Raw genomic sequence first — 16,461 nt, 5'->3', positions numbered from 1 at the left:
CCAGTCTATTTAGGCTTTTGTCTCAGCCTAGTGCTGTGAAATTCAACAAACTATCGCTTTGATTAGATTGGGTAATGCTTTGCAAAGCCCATGGATGAACTAAGAACATGAGGGGAAGGGGATAGTGATTGATTTATAATTTAATGTTGCATTGGGCACTGTGAGAGTTTTTTTTAGACTATCGAAATAGGCTACTGGGGTAGGGGAAAGTGCATATGCCTKCCACTTTTATAATTACTTTTGTGAACCTTGCTTTCATCATCTCCTTTTCTTAGCCATGTGCATTAGCAGTTAGGTGGGCTGTGTTGTTATTTCAACCACTGTATTTCCTCTGTGTCCACCTTTCTTGGTGAGAAAGTTATTTGTAAGACTGCGTTGCAAATCATAATTTATAAAGGGTTTGCGACTCTTTTCCGACATGGGAGTATCCCGGAAATAGCTAAGACATTGGAGGCGGGGCAGTTAGCGTTGCTTCGTCTGTTTCCTTGCACTGCACCGGATAGATTGTGCAGTTTAGGCGAGCAAATAATGTACCAAAGGCCGCTTTCAACATAGCGTAGCTAGCCACTGTACAAATTTAGTTGCTAGCGTCCCTAGCTGGCTAACTAAATACAGAGACATCGCCAAGATCAAGTTACCAAAGACGAGAATACTATTTTGTTGTCCATAGTTCACCCCCTCGCGCGCACACACACATCAACACGGCATTGATGGTAATGCATGCTAGGAAACAACCGAGACTCAGCGATGGGTAAACGACAATACATTTTATTGCCACTTCTCATTGACGGCTCCTCCACATCTTTAAAATAATGCTGCCAACTAGCATGTCTAGCTAGTTACAGCTAACTCGCTTTTCGCTAGCTAGCTACTTGTAGCATATTTTGCAGCGCGAGCAGAGACGGCATCAACATTTTAGATGTGTGCCCTATAACTTGGCTAACTTTATTTTCTTATATTTCAGGTGCAACGACCGAAGGGATTCCCAACCCTATCAGGTAAATAGTGAATACAGGCTAATTAGCTAGCTGCCTGGTTAACAAGTATGTTATCTAGCTAACTTAGTTAGCTACTATAACTGGTTAAAATAGCCACCTAATTAACTCGTAAGCTAGGCAGGCCTCAGCCTGGCTTTGCAACTCCCAAACCATGGCTCAGTTTTGTGCAAAATTACGTTACTGAATATACGTTGGCCTACATCTAACGTTAGTTATTTACACTAGCTAACTAACTACGTTAATGTGTTTAGAAACAACTGATGGTTAACTAGAAAGCTAACTTAACTAACTGCTGACTGGTTTCCCGTGACGTAGCTAGCTAACGTTAGCCAACGCTAACCATGTTTACCTTTACGAGATAGCTTGAAATTGCAGGCCTTGATAGCCAGCAGGATAACGAATGTAGCATAACCATATCGTATATAACTAACGAAATAGCCAATTTGCTAGCCAGTGTAGCTGGATAATTATCTTCTGCTAGGTAACGTTATCTGGCTAACGTTAGTAAGAGCTAACTATAGCTAGGTCTTTATCAATACAACGTCAAGGTGCAGAGCGCTGAAACCATTGACAACTACATGACGTTTTCAAGGGATTGTTAAATAAATATGAACAATTTGGTTGTAATAACCCTTTGAAGAGCACAGTCAGAAATACACATTTCCGATTATTCCATGAAAATCAACCACCATTAATTTGATATATGTGAACGATAGCTACCTGACAAGCCTTTGTGCTTTGCCTGTCAAGCAGAAGGGCGCATTTGCCGATGTAGGCCCTACTGTTGGCTGATAATGTTTATTGTGCAAGTTACCGGTAGAAACGTTGTACAGTTGGCTAAACAGTGTGGTAAGTAGACCTACTAACGTGAGTGTACTTTTTTCTCTCCAACCAACGTAGCTCTGTTACCTAGGGAAGTTAGATAACGCTATCCCATTTTCAACATTGTTTTAAATAGTGTTTAATCACAATTGCTGACAGACATGATGGGCTACATTGATTGATGGACCACATCAAATTGACTAGCTAATCACATATCACGTCAATATGGCTAGTTTAACAAGCTAACTTTGAGGGGATAAACAAGATGGCGATATCCAAATACTGTTTGATCTATGGTGGTGATAACAGTAGTCCGACTGACAACTTTTTACCAGGATGAGGAGTTGCAGATGTCAAGCTCTTTCCAAAATCCCAATCGCTGATGAAGCAAGCGAAATGACACGTTGGTTGTTTAGCTAGCGACGTGACAAATGGATAGGCTACACTCACGTATTTGAAAATACATTATGCATTGATGTTTAGCCATTGACCATGAAAAGCATGATGCTACTTGCAGTATAACTCTTACAGAGTTAAATGTGGAAATGTGTAGTTCTGACTATGCTCTTCAAGAGGTGATGATATTAAAACCGTAGCTGTCAATGGTTTTTGCAGAGCTCGGGTCTCCTTTTCCCCCCCAGCAGCCAAATCGATCGCTCTTCACCATGTTGTGGCGTTTTATTGATAACGACCTATACCGAAAGTTAGCTAGCCAACTACATAGCTTTCTAATCTGAATACTGCACAAAGATTTACCTACTGCACAAAGATTTACCCACCGTAAGATGCTTTATAAAAGTGCAACAATTACAGAACCGTACTGACAAATGCAGGCAAAAATAATTGGGTTAAGGTTAGGGAATAAAAAAACAATACAAACGGTTGTGCATCCATAGGCAGGAATGAGAATTACAGCACAATGTCAAGAGTGGATAATAGGCCTACAGTATAATGTCAGGTGTTTATCAAACAGAAGAGGTGGCTTTGTATTGATATGTTGACTAACACAAGTCTATTTGTATTGCAGACTCACAAATCCCAGCCAAAGAGTCAATCTACCACCCTTCACGGTCACGATAAAATGCGAGATGGGTTATCAGATCCTACACCGCCCTACAAAATGCTCCGGCGCTCTGATGAAAGTCCGGTCAATAAATACAGCGACGGGCACAGCAAAACAAAAACATTTCACACACTCCGAGGCAAAGATGGTGGTAAGCCCAAAGAGAACCGAGCTACACACAAATACAGATGTTCCCTTCTCTGTATGCTTGTCAACAGTACTGTGTGCACAGAGAAGCTTGTACGTTTGTTCAGCCAGATGAGAGCTTATCCTGGTCCTAGATATGTTTGTGCTGTTTAGCCAATTCCTGTGGTCTTCGTTATGCCAAGCAACCTTTTGGAGTTGGCTGTATCTGGGACCAGGCTAGCGAGATCCTACATCAAACTAAAATAATATATATACATCAAACTGCTTAAAATATATATACACTGTTGATTGGGTTATTAAAATCACTTGGACTTRTGCACACGTCACCTGCTCAAAACATGCATAGATACTCGCGTACAACAAGACATTGACCGCTGGAAATATTTAAATCACTGAAGTCTATTCTAAGGCCCAATTCCTGACTGAAGATATACACACAACTGTTGGTCAAGTCTATACACAGACATCAATGCAACATTAACATAATAAGTTATGTAGCTGATGTTCCACAAGTGCTAGTATACGGTAGCCTGGGCACCAGTTTTTAGCTAGTTAACTTGTTACTGTCTTGCCAAATGAGCAAGCGCTGTAGAATGCTAATACTGACATGCACCAAGGCGATATTAGTATTATTCTCTTGTGCACTAAAGTATACATTTTCGACATACTGTACCCGGGTACTTCATAAAATGGATAGCCGCTGTAAATTCCATGATGCTGCACAAATATTTTGTTCAATGTCTGGGTAGCCTAACTTGTCATGTCTATCATTTCTAATTCTGTTTTATTTCTCAGAAGTGTTCTCATCATACTGTTTATTTTATAGGTACCAGCTGCTCTCCGCAAGAGAATTTGCACAACCACAGCTCCAACTCCCACTCGAATCAAAGCAAGGCGTCAGACACAGTAAGATACTTCTTTCTTCTTGAACAAATTATTTCTGAAAGTAGGCATTCACCAGGCTATGGTTATAATAATACAGCATGGGCCCCTGATCCACAGGACAAACTCATATACAATTCATAGGCACGTTCTATAGCTGTGCTATTGAGAGCATCTTCACTGGCTGCATCACCGTTTGGAATGGCAACTGCTTGGCATCTGACAGCAAGGCGCTACAGAGGGTAGTGCGTACGGCCCAGTACATCACTGGGGCCAAGCACCCTGCCACCCAGGATCTCTATACCAGGCGGTGTCATAGGAAGGCCCTAAAAATTGTCAGACTCCAGCCACTCAAGTCATAGTGTTCTCTGCTACCGCATGGCAAGCGATACCGGTGCACCAAGTCTGAAACCAACAGGACCCTGAACAGCTACCCCCAAGCCATGACACTGCTAAATATTTAACCAAAAAGCTACCCAGGCTATCTGCATTGACTCCTCCCCCCTTTTTGTACTATAACTCTTTTGACTCAAGACACCAATTCAAATTTTATTGGTCACATACACATGGTTAGCAGATGTTAATGCTAACCATGTGTATGAGTGTAGCGAAATGCTTGTGCTTCTAGTTCCGACAGTGCAGTAATATCTAACAAGTAATCTAACAATTTCACAACAACTACCTTATACACACAAGTGTAAAGGGATGAATGAGAATATGTACATATAGCTATATGGATGAGCGATGGCCGTGCGGCATAGGCAAGATGKAGTAGATAGAGTACAGTATAGAGTACAGTATATACATATGAGATGAGTAATGTAAGGTATTTAAACATTATAAACTGCCATTGTTTAAAGTGACTAGTGATACATTTATTACATCAATTATTAAAGTGGCTAGAGATTTGAGTCTATGTTGGCAGCAGCCACTCAATGTTAGTTATGGCTGTTTAACAGTCTGATGGCCTTGAGATAGAAGCTTTTTTTCAGTCTCGGTTCCAGCTTTGATGCACCTGTACTGACCTCGCCTTCTGGATGATAGCGGGGTGAACAGGCAGTGGCTCAGGTGGTTGTTGTCTTTGATGATCTTTTTGGCCTTCCTGTGACATCGGGTGATGTAGGTGTCCTGGAGGGCAGGTAGTTTGCCCCCGCTGTTGCGCCTCCTTCACCACACTGTCTGTGTGGGTGGACCATTTCAGTTTGTCCGTGATGTGTACGCCGAGGAACTTAAAACTTTCCACCTTCTCCACTGCTGTCCCGTTGATGTGGATAGGGGGGTGCTCCCTCTGCTGTTTCCTGAAGTCCACGATCATCTCCTTTGTTTTGTTGATGTTGAGTGTGAGGTTATTTTCCTGACACCACACTCTGAGGACCCTCACCTCCTCCCTGTAGGCCGTCTCGTCGTTGTTGGTAATCAAGCCTACCACTGTAGTGTCGTCTGCAAACGTGATGATTGAGTTGGAAGCGTGCATGGTCACGCAGTCATGGGTGAACAGGGAGTACAGGAGAGTGCTGAGAACGCACCCTTGTGGGGCCCCAGTGTTGAGGATCAGCGGGGTAGCTATTTTGTTTCTTACCCTCACCACCTGGGGGCGGCCCGTCAGAAAGTCCAGGACCCAGTTGCACAGGGCGGGGTTGAAACCCAATGTCTCGAGCTTAATGGCGAGTTTGGAGGATACTATGGTGTTAAATGCTGAGCTACTGCATACGCTTCTGCTTATTATCTATCCTGTTGCCTATTCATTTTACCCCTTCCAATATGTACATCGACTCGGTACTCGTACCCCATGGATATAGCCAAGTTATCGTAACTCATTGTGTATTTATTTCTTGTTATCTTTCTAGTTTTTTTCTCTCTGCATTGTTGGGAAGGGCCCACAAGTAGGCATTTCACTGTTTAGTCTACACCTGTTTACAAAGTCGCAAATAAAATTTGATTTGATTTTACGTCGACATTTCAATGTGTAGTCCAGTTTCGTGTGACAAATGACCTCAATTGGCTCTGTCCGGATGACAAAGCCAATTGAGGTCATTTGTCACACGAAACTGGACTACACATTCAAATGTCTATGTAAAATCAAATCAAAATGAAAAAATCTAATCAAAGGATGCGATTTTGGTTGGTTGTTCTCTGGTGTTCATGATGGTGATCAGTCGTTCAAGAGGATATTCTTTCCGCAGCTCACCACAGTTATACATACATACATACACAACCAAAAACACACCCCCTCCCTTCTGCAGTGAAACAATGGGGTAGAGTTACTTTTGCATCGAGATATCAGCCCCTTGATGCATTTCAAGTCTTTCAACACTGTCAAGAGAACACCTGTAAATGACCTAAATGAATGCCTCGGAGCCTGGCCCACGAGCCGAGTATTACTGCTAGCCTTGTTGAGTATGTTCTCTGTGTAGACAGGATAGTCAGTGTAACGGGGATAAGCAGAGAGTTTCAGTATATAGGCATACACCCTGCATATAGGCATACACATTTGACCGAGGCAGACTAGCCTAAATAGTGTGCGGGTTTAGGTAACTTGCTCTTATCAACCGTGCGAAGTCTAGGCCTATATGCTCACATCCTGTATTTATTTCCTCTATTGTATTTACTTGATGCCTTCTAACATTGCTTTTTGTATGTTGTAAAAGAAAAATGTATTGACCCATCCAAATTAGACTTAAATGTGTTTTTCTAGATAAACCATCGGTTGCTTCTTATAGAATGGTTCTAAGCATAAAACGAACGTTAGGCCCAATACTTGAAGCAAGGATCCCCACACAGGATTTTACATGTGAATCTGATCACTGGCCTTTCCCCTGATTTTCCATGTAGTGCTGATCACATCCCCGAATGTAGGCCTACTTGATCTTAAAGCTAGAATCCTTAGTTGGTGATACTTCCACGTCCGTTTGGGATATTACAACAAAGAAGTTACTGCAAACAATGAACACTGATTTTCTTCCATTGCATGCATGTTAGATCTGTACTACGGAAAAAAACATTCCCACTGCCTGACACCCCTCGCCTCAGTTTCATCAACAAAATAAAAACAATTGGAAAAGTGCTAGGTAGAACATTAGTGCTGTTTCCTCAAATGTGGATTCGAACTTTGTTTGCACTCTGCAAAACCTACCCTAGAGTGTTCGTTAACCTATTTGTCGTGCCTTCTTCCCTCAGCCTCATGAGCCTGCAGACGACTGGTCCGAGCACATCAGCTCCTCCGGCAAGAAGTACTACTACAACTGCAGGACTGAGGTCTCTCAATGGGAGAAGCCCAAAGACTGGCTGGAGAGGTAAGGCCTTGAATCATGGAAAAAGTGTCACTCCTAAGCGCCATACTCTTCTCCTCTTTTCCCTCAACTCTTCCGTTTCTACCCTAAAACTCAATACAGAATCCACAGCCGCGTGGCTGCCGTAGTCCGACGGCCCATTATAACATATTTATGAGCCTAATTTCATTGATTGAATTATTGTAGGGGCCTATAACATCCCTGATGCAGAAAACACAGACGGAATCGCTGAATCCAGACATTAAAACGGAATTCAACAATATTAAATGTATTAGATTTGCCCAAAATTTTCACACGACAAGATTCAAAATGCATCAGTAATTAGTATTTTCTTTCAACCTTCTGTAGAGCAACGTGGGAATTCCCCTGTGTTTGTGCGTGCATCTGTCTACTTTGTGTATGCCTAGCCGTTAGCGATGATGCTAATGACAACGATGGAAAGGCTTTCTCAAAACCCTTTTCAATAAAATTTTCGCTACAAGGTAGAAGTCGACCGATTATGATTTTTCAACACCGATACCGATTATTGGAGGACCAAAAAAGGCCGATACTGATTAATCGGCCGATTAAAAAAAATATATATAAAAAAAATAAAAATAATAAAAAATAATGATGATGCAAAAACAGAGTGTTGGAGAAGAAAGTAAAAGTGCGATGTGTGCCATGTAAGAAAGCTAACGTTTAAGTTCTTGCTCAGAACATGAGAACATATGAAAGCTGGTGGTTCCTTTTAGCATGAGTCTTCAATATTCCCAGGTAAGAAGTTTTAGGTTGCAGTTATTATAGGAATTATAGGACTATTTCTCTCTAACATTTGTATTTCATATACCTTTGATTATTGGATGTTCTCATAGGCACTTTAGTATTGCCAGTGTAACAGTATAGCTTCCGTCCCTCTCCTCGCCCCTACCTGGGCTCGAACCACGAACACATCGACAACAGCCACCCTCGAAGCATCGTTACCCATCGCTCCACAAAAGCCGCGGCCCTTGCAGAGCAAGGGGAACAACTACTCCAAGTCTCAGAGCGAGTGATGTCACCGATTGAAACGCTATTAGCGCGCACCCCGCTAACTAGCTAGCCATTTCACATCGGTTACACCAGCCTAATCTCGGGAGTTGATAGGCTTGAAGTCATAAACAGCTCAATGCTTGAAGCATTGCGAAGAGCTGCTGGCAAAACGCACGAAAGTGCTGTTTGAATGAATGCGTACGAGCCTGTTGCTGCCTACAGACTGCTCTATCAAATATCAAATCATAGACTTAATTATAACATAATAACACACAGAAATACGAGCCTTTGGTCATTAATATGGTCGAATCCGGAAACTATGTTTATTCTTTCAGTGAAATACGGAACTGTATTTTATCTAACGGGTGGCATCCCTAAGTCTAAATATTGCTGTTACATTGTACACCCTTCAATGTTATGTTATAATTATGTACAATTCTGGCAAATTAATTACGGTCTTTGTTAGGAATAAATGGACTTCACACAGTTCMCAACYAGCCAGGCGGCCCAAACTGCTACATATACCCTGACTGCTTGCACGGAACGCAAGAGAAGTGACACAATTTCCCTAATTATAAGAGATTCATGTTAGCAGGCAATATTAACTAAATATGCAGGTTTAAAAATATATACTTGTGTATTGATTTTAAAGAAAGGCAAAACCTGAAAAAAACGGAACAATTCTAAATGGGAAAAACCAAACAGGCAACAAATAAAATTGAGTTTTTAGGCCCTATGTCCCAAAGCGGAGATTGGTAGATTACACATTTTGACAGAAGTCTGAACATGAAATTACATTCCCAATCTGTATTCAACCAGCAATTACACTCCGTTTAATTGAACTTCAACCTGACAGTGACCTTGCGTTTGTGTTTCATTGTGTCCAGAGAGCAGAGGCAGAAAGACCCATCTAAGAGGGAGTCCAACACTTTCCCCAAAGACCGGGACTACAGAAGAGAGTCTGTCGACACAGCCACCACAAGTGAGTATGAAAACTACAGAGGTAGAGCGTATGGGAGGTGTAGTAGTCTAGGTTTCAGATGCAGCAGTAACATTTGGATTTTGACTTGCCTGCCTATTTAAAGAGTACCTTTTTGTTGTGATATTATGACTATACCTGTATATGAAATCATCTACAGTCTTATAATATGGCCAATGTGTCAATAGTGAGAAGTTACTTATTTTCCTTGTGTCCTCTCCTTCCTCTGCACTGATCTGAAAAGACTTGACAATTCTATGCATTATGGCTATCACCTTTTCAATGTGTGAAAAAAGTTGAGGAGGAAAGGAAGTCACTATGAACTATAGAGGTGCATCCTATGTGTGTCAAGCCAGTGTCCGCAGTCCTAACTTGTTGTTCTTTTTGCCTCACAGAGGGCACTTCAGGGGACAAGTCCTCCAACTCTGCACCTTCTCAGTCCTCTTCCTCCACCAATCCGGGCCTGAACCAAGCCTCTGGCTCTAACCCCACCCCTTCATCTTCCTCCTCCTCCACGGTCCCGGTGTCCCCCTCTGTCCAAACCCAGGCCTCGGGCCTGCTCCAAGACCCCGCCCTCCTGCGGCAGCTCCTCCCAGCGCTGCAAGCCACCCTGCAGATGAACAACGGCAGCATGGACATGGCCAAGATCAATGAGGGTGAGTTGGCCAATTCCACATTTCTCCTTCTTGATCTTTAGTGTACCTGAGTTCAAATGGCTCCCCGGTTGAAAAAGGCTTAATTGGCACAAGCCCCAAGTCACAAAATATGACTTTGGGCTCAAAGGGCAAATCTGAGTGTCATGTTTTCTTTGCAAATGTTCATGGAGCATAAGTATTGTAAAAAAAAAAAAAAAAAAAGGGACTTATCCCCCTTCCCCCCCCACCGCTGTACTGAAATGTGAAACACACATTTGGATTTTCTGATATCTGGAGTTATTATATGACCACAAAACCAACGTGGATTTGATCTTCAGTCTGATCCCATTTGGTTTCGAGTTTCTCTTACTCCGAGCAGATATTGAATAGGCTCAATTCACGATATAGGGAGTAGCTTAATCGAGGCGAAGGGTTGGTGGGTGCTTTTGTTGTGGATGAGTGATCCTGAGAAAATGGATTCTTGCCTACCTACCAATGGGTTGTAAATATAAAATCATCAAATTAAACCACCCATTCAATGACAGTTTTGTATAGCCTATATCATGTCTGCTCACCTCCTTTTCACTGTGTCACTCAACAACCCCTCTCCTCTCTTGCCCTTTGTTAATGTATATGTATGGACCCATCTGTGTATGTGTTACATACATACACAAGTTTGTTGCCTTATCTGTGTGTACGTATCTGTATTTTTCTCATTGTCCTGTGTGTGTTTTCCCTCCTACAGTCCTCGCGGCTGCTGTCACCCAAGCGTCCTTGCAGTCTATGCTTCATAAACTCCTCACTGCTGGACCATCTGCTTTCAACATCACTTCTCTGCTTTCCCAAGCTGCTCAACAATCCTCCAACCAAGGTATGGCCGCTGTTATGTCACCTTTCGGGTGATCTTTTTGATGCCTTTCTTTTTGTTAGCTAGACTGGTTTTACAGATTTTTCAGTGTCCTGTGGTTGGTAAAAAGAGCTATGCTTACATTGCACTCTGACATGTTATTCAGAAAGAAATACATTGTAAGCATTCTCCTATTAAATGTTTTCATGGAAGCTGTTATTGTTAAAATATGTAACTGGAAATGTTACTTATCTCTCAAGAAGGTGTATGGGCGTCCTTCAGTTCAGGTCAACATCTGATTAGGTTTTCTGTTGAATAATCTAGAAAACTTTGCTATTGACGCATTTAACCAGYGTAGGCCTCAAAGCAACAATAGCCACTGAGTTTCACAAAGTTTTGGATGCATAAGAAAAATAAAACCTTTAAAATAACGGTCCTTATAGGCATATTTATAATTTATATACTGAACAACAATATAAACGCAACATGTAAAGTGTTGGTCTCAGATTGCAAGAATGTCCACCAGAGTGGTTGCCAGAGAATTGAATGTTAGTTTCTCTATCATAAGCTGCTCCAACGTAATTTTAGCGAATTTGGCAGTACGTCCAACCGATCTCACAACCGCAGACCACGTGTAACCACACCAGCCCAGAACCTCCACATCTGGTTTCTTCACCTGATCATCTGAGGGGGGGGGGGGGTTGGTATTTCTGTCTGTAATAAAGCCCTTTTGTGTGGAAAACTCATTATGATTGGCTGAGCATGACTCCCCAGTGGGTGGGCCTATGCCCACCCATGGCTGCACCCCTGCCCACTCATTTGAAGTCCATAGTTTAGGGCCTAATGAATTTATTTAAATTAAATGATTTCCTTATATGAACTGTCAAATCATTGAAATTGTTGCGTTTATTTTTGTTCCGTATAGTAATAATCTTTTGTATGTGAGATTACGGTTGCTATCATTAAAAATATTTCCTCCTTTGTCCTATTCCCCTCCTGGACATGAACCAATAGCGGCCCAGCAGGCAAGTCAGTCACCCATATCGCTAATGTCGGACACCTCCTCACCACGCTCATATGTGTCACCCAGGAACGGCACGCCCCAGACCAACCTCCTTAACCAGAAACCCCCACTCAGCATGCCTCCTGCCTCCTCCCAACCAAAGGTCAGCACCTCCACGGAAACTCTAAACTTGTCAAATAATATTGTTATGATTGGGGGTGTATTGTTTACAAGAAATAATAATAATAATTTCAACCCTGTGATCTGTGTTTCTTTCTCCCCACGTCACCGTTCTTTTATCTCCATTCACCTCTGCTCTCTTCTCTCGTTCCCGGTTTCTTGCTTTATTTTTCTTAATTGTTTCCTTATCTCGTACACACTCCCTTTTTAATGGCTTACTCTCTCCATCCCTCCCTCTCCCCTCTGTGCCTCTGTAGGTTACCCCAGTGAAACCAGGACCAGTTTCTCAACAGGCTTCAGCAGAGAAACATCCAGAGGACCCCCGAACTCTCCGACAGCGGAGGTAGTTTGAAATATAGAGGCACTTGTGTATATCTGGAAGGATTGGATGTATAAAAGCGCTTTTGTAGTAGCCACCTATCCAAACTTTTCCAATCAACACAAGTGTGTAGGTGGTAGACTGGAGGTTGTTTCTGGACGGAGCCTTACTCTCCTTATAACTACTCTGCTTTCTCTCTGGTCCAGCAGTCAGGGGAGTCCGCCATCAGGACCTAACGGCAACGCCACCGGCGGCCATTCGGTTCTCAATGTCGCCTCAGCCCAGTCCAGCACTCCCGGCTCCTTCACTCCCTCGCTGGCCTCTCACTTTGATGAGAACCTCATCAGGCACGTCCAGAACTGGCCCGCCGAGCACATCGAGAAGCAGGTAGGAGCTCCACTGTTAAGTGCGATAACGGGATGATCAACATATGGGAACACCGAGTTAGTAGTTTGTATGTTAATATCTGTCAACTATATGACTAAGATTTGAATGGGTTCAATATTCATCATGAAAATAATACCACACTGTGTGGATATAACAGGAATACACAGAAGGTCATATTAGTTAAATTAAGATTTATGTGATCGCAATTTAGTAGTCATGCATTGATGTTAGTAGGATATGTGCATGTCATTGAGTTGTGTGCATATTATTAAGTAACAGCAGTTTAAAATAGCACTACTATACAATCACATTTCGTACCTACAGTTGAGGTCGGAAGTTTACATACACTTAGGTTGGAGTCATTAAAACTACTTTTTCAACCACTCCACAAATGTCTTGTTAACAAACTATAGTTTTGGCAAGTCGGTTTGCGACGTCTACTTTGTGCATGACATAAGTAATTTTTACAACTATTGTTTACAGACAGATTATTTCACTTATAATTCACTATCACAATTCCAGTGGGTCAGAAGTTTACATGCACTAAGTTGACTGTGCCTTTAAACAGCTTGGAAAATTCCAGAAAATTATGCCATGGCTTTAGAAGCTTCTGATAGGCTAATTGACATCATTTGGGTCAATTGGAGGTGTATCTGGATGTATTTCAAGGCCTACCTTCAAACTCAGTGCCTCTTTGCTTGACATCATGGGATGCAAATCAATCCCAGAACAACAGCAACGGACCTTGTTAATATGCTGGAGGAAACGGGTACAAAGTATCTATATCCACAGTAAAACGAGTCCAATATCGAAATAACCTGAAAGGCCGCTCAGCAAGGAAGAAGCCACTGCTCCAAAACCGCCACCAAAAAAATACAGACTACTGTTTGCAACTGCACATGGGACAAAGATTGTGCTTTTTGGAGAAATGTCCTCTGGTCTGATGAAACAAAAATAGAACTGTTTGGCCGTAATGACCATCGTTATGTTTGGAGGAAAAAGAGGGAGGCTTGCAAGCCGAAGAACACCATCCCAACTGTGAAGCACGGGGGTGGCAGCATCATGTTGTGGGGGTGCTATTCTGCAGGAGGGACTGGTGCACTTCACAAAATAGATGGCTTCATGAGGAAGGAACATTATGTGGATATATTGAAGCAACATCTCAASCCGTCAGTCAGGAAGTTAAAGCTTGGTTGCAAATGGGTCTTCCAAATGGACAATGACCCCAAGCATACTTCCAAAGTTGTGGCAAAATAGCTTAAGGACAACAAAGTCAAGGTATTGGAGTGGCCATCACAAAGCCCTGACCTCAATCCCATAGAAAATTTGTGGGCAGAACTGAAAAAGTGTGTGCGAGCAAAGAGGCCTACAAACCTGACTCAGTTGCACCAGCTCTGTCAGGAAGAATGGGCCAAAACACTTATTGTGGGAAGCTTGTGGAAGGCTACCCAAAACGTTTGACCCAAGTTAAACAATTTAAAGGCAATGCTTACACTCAATTAGTATTTGGATGTAAACTTCTGACCCACTGGGAATGTGATAAAGGAAATAAAAGCTGAAATAAATKATTCGCTCTACTATTATTCTGACATTTCACATTTTTTAAATAAAGTGGTGATCCTAACTGACCTAAGACAGGGAATTTTTACTGGGATTAAATGTCAGGAATTGTGAAAAACAGAGTTTAAATGTATTTGGCTAAGGTGTATGTAAACTTCCGACTTCAACTGTACATGGCAGTAGCTATACTCAAGGCCACGCTCAGGCAATTTCATATTGGGAGCCAAAAAAGCCAAACTCGCCTTTCAATGATCAAACATTTCAGTTACACCTGCTCATGGAGACCTGATGGATAGAAAAGAGACATTATAGTATATATTTAGCCATCACTTCAACTACAAAGAGCTGAACTACCAAAAAATGCTGGAGCTGGCTAGTCAGAAGCAGCAGATAAGCTGCCTGCCTTAGGGTACACAGACAAGGGTTCACTTGCTTTCACTTCTTTTGCACACATTGATAGCAGGTTATGGAACCAATAGGCAGGCCTACGACCCTATAGATATTGTGTTGGCTTTTCGGTAGTCTGACTAACCGGTACTGAAACACATTTCTGATTTGGTGATTTCCTTCTGAAGAAGCTTATTTTTACTTTCTGATATTTGCTCCATGCTAAAAGTTCATTTGTGTTTTGGTGCACTCTCTCAACCAGCTCCACCTTTCTCTTTCAGGCAGCACGGTTACGGGAAGATGCCCACAACATGGGCAGTCTCTACATGTCTGAGATCTGCACTGAACTCAAAAACCTCAGATCATTAGTCAGAGTGTGTGAGATCCAGGCCACGCTGAGGGAACAGAGGTGAGAACATGACAAGCGAGCACACACAWACACACATCATAATTGTCTTGTCTAGGAATTGTGTCTATATGTCACACGATAAATTGCTTATTTTCTTAAAACTGTGTCCTTTTCTTTCTCCCAGAATACTGTTCCTTAGACAGCAGAGCAAAGAACTGGACAAGCTGAAGAATCAGAACTCTTACATGGTCTGAGAACCTGTGTGGGAGACGAAGGACGGTGAACTGCTTAAGACTGCAGTCGAAGCCCTCAACGCGGTCCTCTGTGCCCTGGACTGAACACTTCTGTAACMTCATGAACCAAAGGGCAAATGAGGAATACGGAAAAGAGTCTGGGCCTGTTGAAGACGTCATGAGCCAAGCAATGAAGCGTACCATTGCCYAAGCCCCTGAAAGTGTATATTTTATTAGGCGTCCAAGATTARAATTTTCTATGAAACTGCAGGCTGAAAGAATACGAAGCCTAGTTGAGCGTTTCATGGACACCCAAACCGGTTGATTCTGAGGAACATACAGGTCATAACTTTTTCTTACCTGAGAAACAGCTGCCGCCTTTTGGAATCGTGGACTGTTTGTTGCACTGGAGAAACTGAGAATTTCTCGCTTTTCCTCTGGAATAGCCAGTTTTGGTTGGGAATGTGTACTTTTCTCCACTGACTTGTGGCTGAACTGAAGTTTCTAGCGTGAACTCAGATTGGCTTGAGATGTATGAATCAACTGATTCATGAACACTTCTTCAGCATAGACTTGAAGGAGTGCAAAGAAGATTCTTGAATGAGCCAACTTTGATTCCTTCCAGACTCATATAGTAAGGAATCATGAATTTAGCAGTCCCAGGATCATGGGTTCATTATTAGGAGTACTTTTTTAATGTGATCTGACAAAGATGCATAGCTGCTTGATGGAAGTTGTCTGTCTGTCCATGCTCTCTCCCCACTTTCCTGCTGGTTGGAAATAGTCTGTAGACTTCTTAACTTCCCACCCCAACATGGCTATGACCTCCTCTAACATTGGGCCAGGAGACTTCTCAGAACATGCTTCCCCATGGAGTAACCTTCTGGTAACCTCCCAGTCCCTATCACTAAACCCTACAATAATCCTACAATAAAGGGCAACGTTCTCGTCCTCCACACCCTCTGAATACCCTCCGTAGACTTAACCCTGCATCTAAACTCCCATTTAATCTGTACTTGATTATTTTCCCTGTTTCCCCTGAACTTTGATGTTTTGTAAGCTTGTCTGTTTTGTCTGGCTTGAGTCTGCAGAATAATTCATTCCTTATCATGTGCAGTTTCTTGCGAAATTGTTAAAGGGTCTTTAGTTTCACGTGGTTATGTAAACCTAAATTATTGCACATTATTCATTGTGTCCTTGTGAACAGGATGGGATAATTTTTTCATGGGACTCACCTTTCTCCTGACTATACTAGCTAAGCCAGTACAGCAGTAATTAAATGGACTCCGTAGTTAACTTTTGCAACATTTTGTTTTACCGGAGTTAAACTTTTTTAGGCCTCACTAAATAAAGTAACTATTTTACAATG

At 42.2% G+C, this 16,461-nt stretch overlaps 1 protein-coding gene across 3 annotated transcripts; it reads left to right on the top strand.

Moving 5' to 3' along the window:
• Nucleotides 1-499: 499 nt before the first annotated feature.
• On the top strand, nucleotides 500-15,693 carry LOC111956797 (WW domain-containing adapter protein with coiled-coil). 3 transcript variants are annotated; one of them, XM_023977423.3, is made up of 13 exons: nucleotides 500-751; nucleotides 965-998; nucleotides 2,848-3,034; nucleotides 3,857-3,936; nucleotides 7,090-7,205; nucleotides 9,101-9,195; nucleotides 9,588-9,848; nucleotides 10,573-10,698; nucleotides 11,689-11,840; nucleotides 12,115-12,200; nucleotides 12,386-12,563; nucleotides 14,792-14,919; nucleotides 15,044-15,693. In XM_023977423.3, the coding sequence occupies exons 1-13, from the start codon at nucleotides 711-713 to the stop codon at nucleotides 15,111-15,113; spliced, it is 1,554 nt and encodes a 517-aa protein (XP_023833191.1). In that variant the 5' UTR covers nucleotides 500-710; the 3' UTR covers nucleotides 15,114-15,693. The 3 variants fall into 3 exon arrangements, with proteins under 3 accessions (XP_023833191.1, XP_023833190.1, XP_070292644.1); XM_023977422.3 differs by having other exon boundaries at nucleotides 12,383-12,563; XM_070436543.1 differs by having other exon boundaries at nucleotides 644-713; nucleotides 12,383-12,563.
• The last annotated feature ends 768 nt before the right edge of the window (nucleotides 15,694-16,461 follow it).

This window comes from Salvelinus sp. IW2-2015, linkage group LG32 (assembly GCF_002910315.2).
Source record: "Salvelinus sp. IW2-2015 linkage group LG32, ASM291031v2, whole genome shotgun sequence".
Lineage (NCBI taxonomy): Eukaryota > Metazoa > Chordata > Actinopteri > Salmoniformes > Salmonidae > Salvelinus > Salvelinus sp. IW2-2015.
The sequence above is the reverse complement of the archived record's forward strand: the minus strand, read 5'-3'. Positions and strand labels throughout refer to the sequence as shown.

Bases quoted from the DNA above. Each gene is read 5' to 3' on its own strand.
- LOC111956797 (XM_023977422.3), top strand. From the start codon at position 711: ATGGTAATGCATGCTAGGAAACAACCGAGACTCAGCGATGG. The intron at 752-964 runs GTAAACGACAAT...CTTATATTTCAG, and splicing joins CAACCGAGACTCAGCGATGG to GTGCAACGACCGAAGGGATT. The intron at 999-2,847 runs GTAAATAGTGAA...TTTGTATTGCAG, and splicing joins GGGATTCCCAACCCTATCAG to ACTCACAAATCCCAGCCAAA.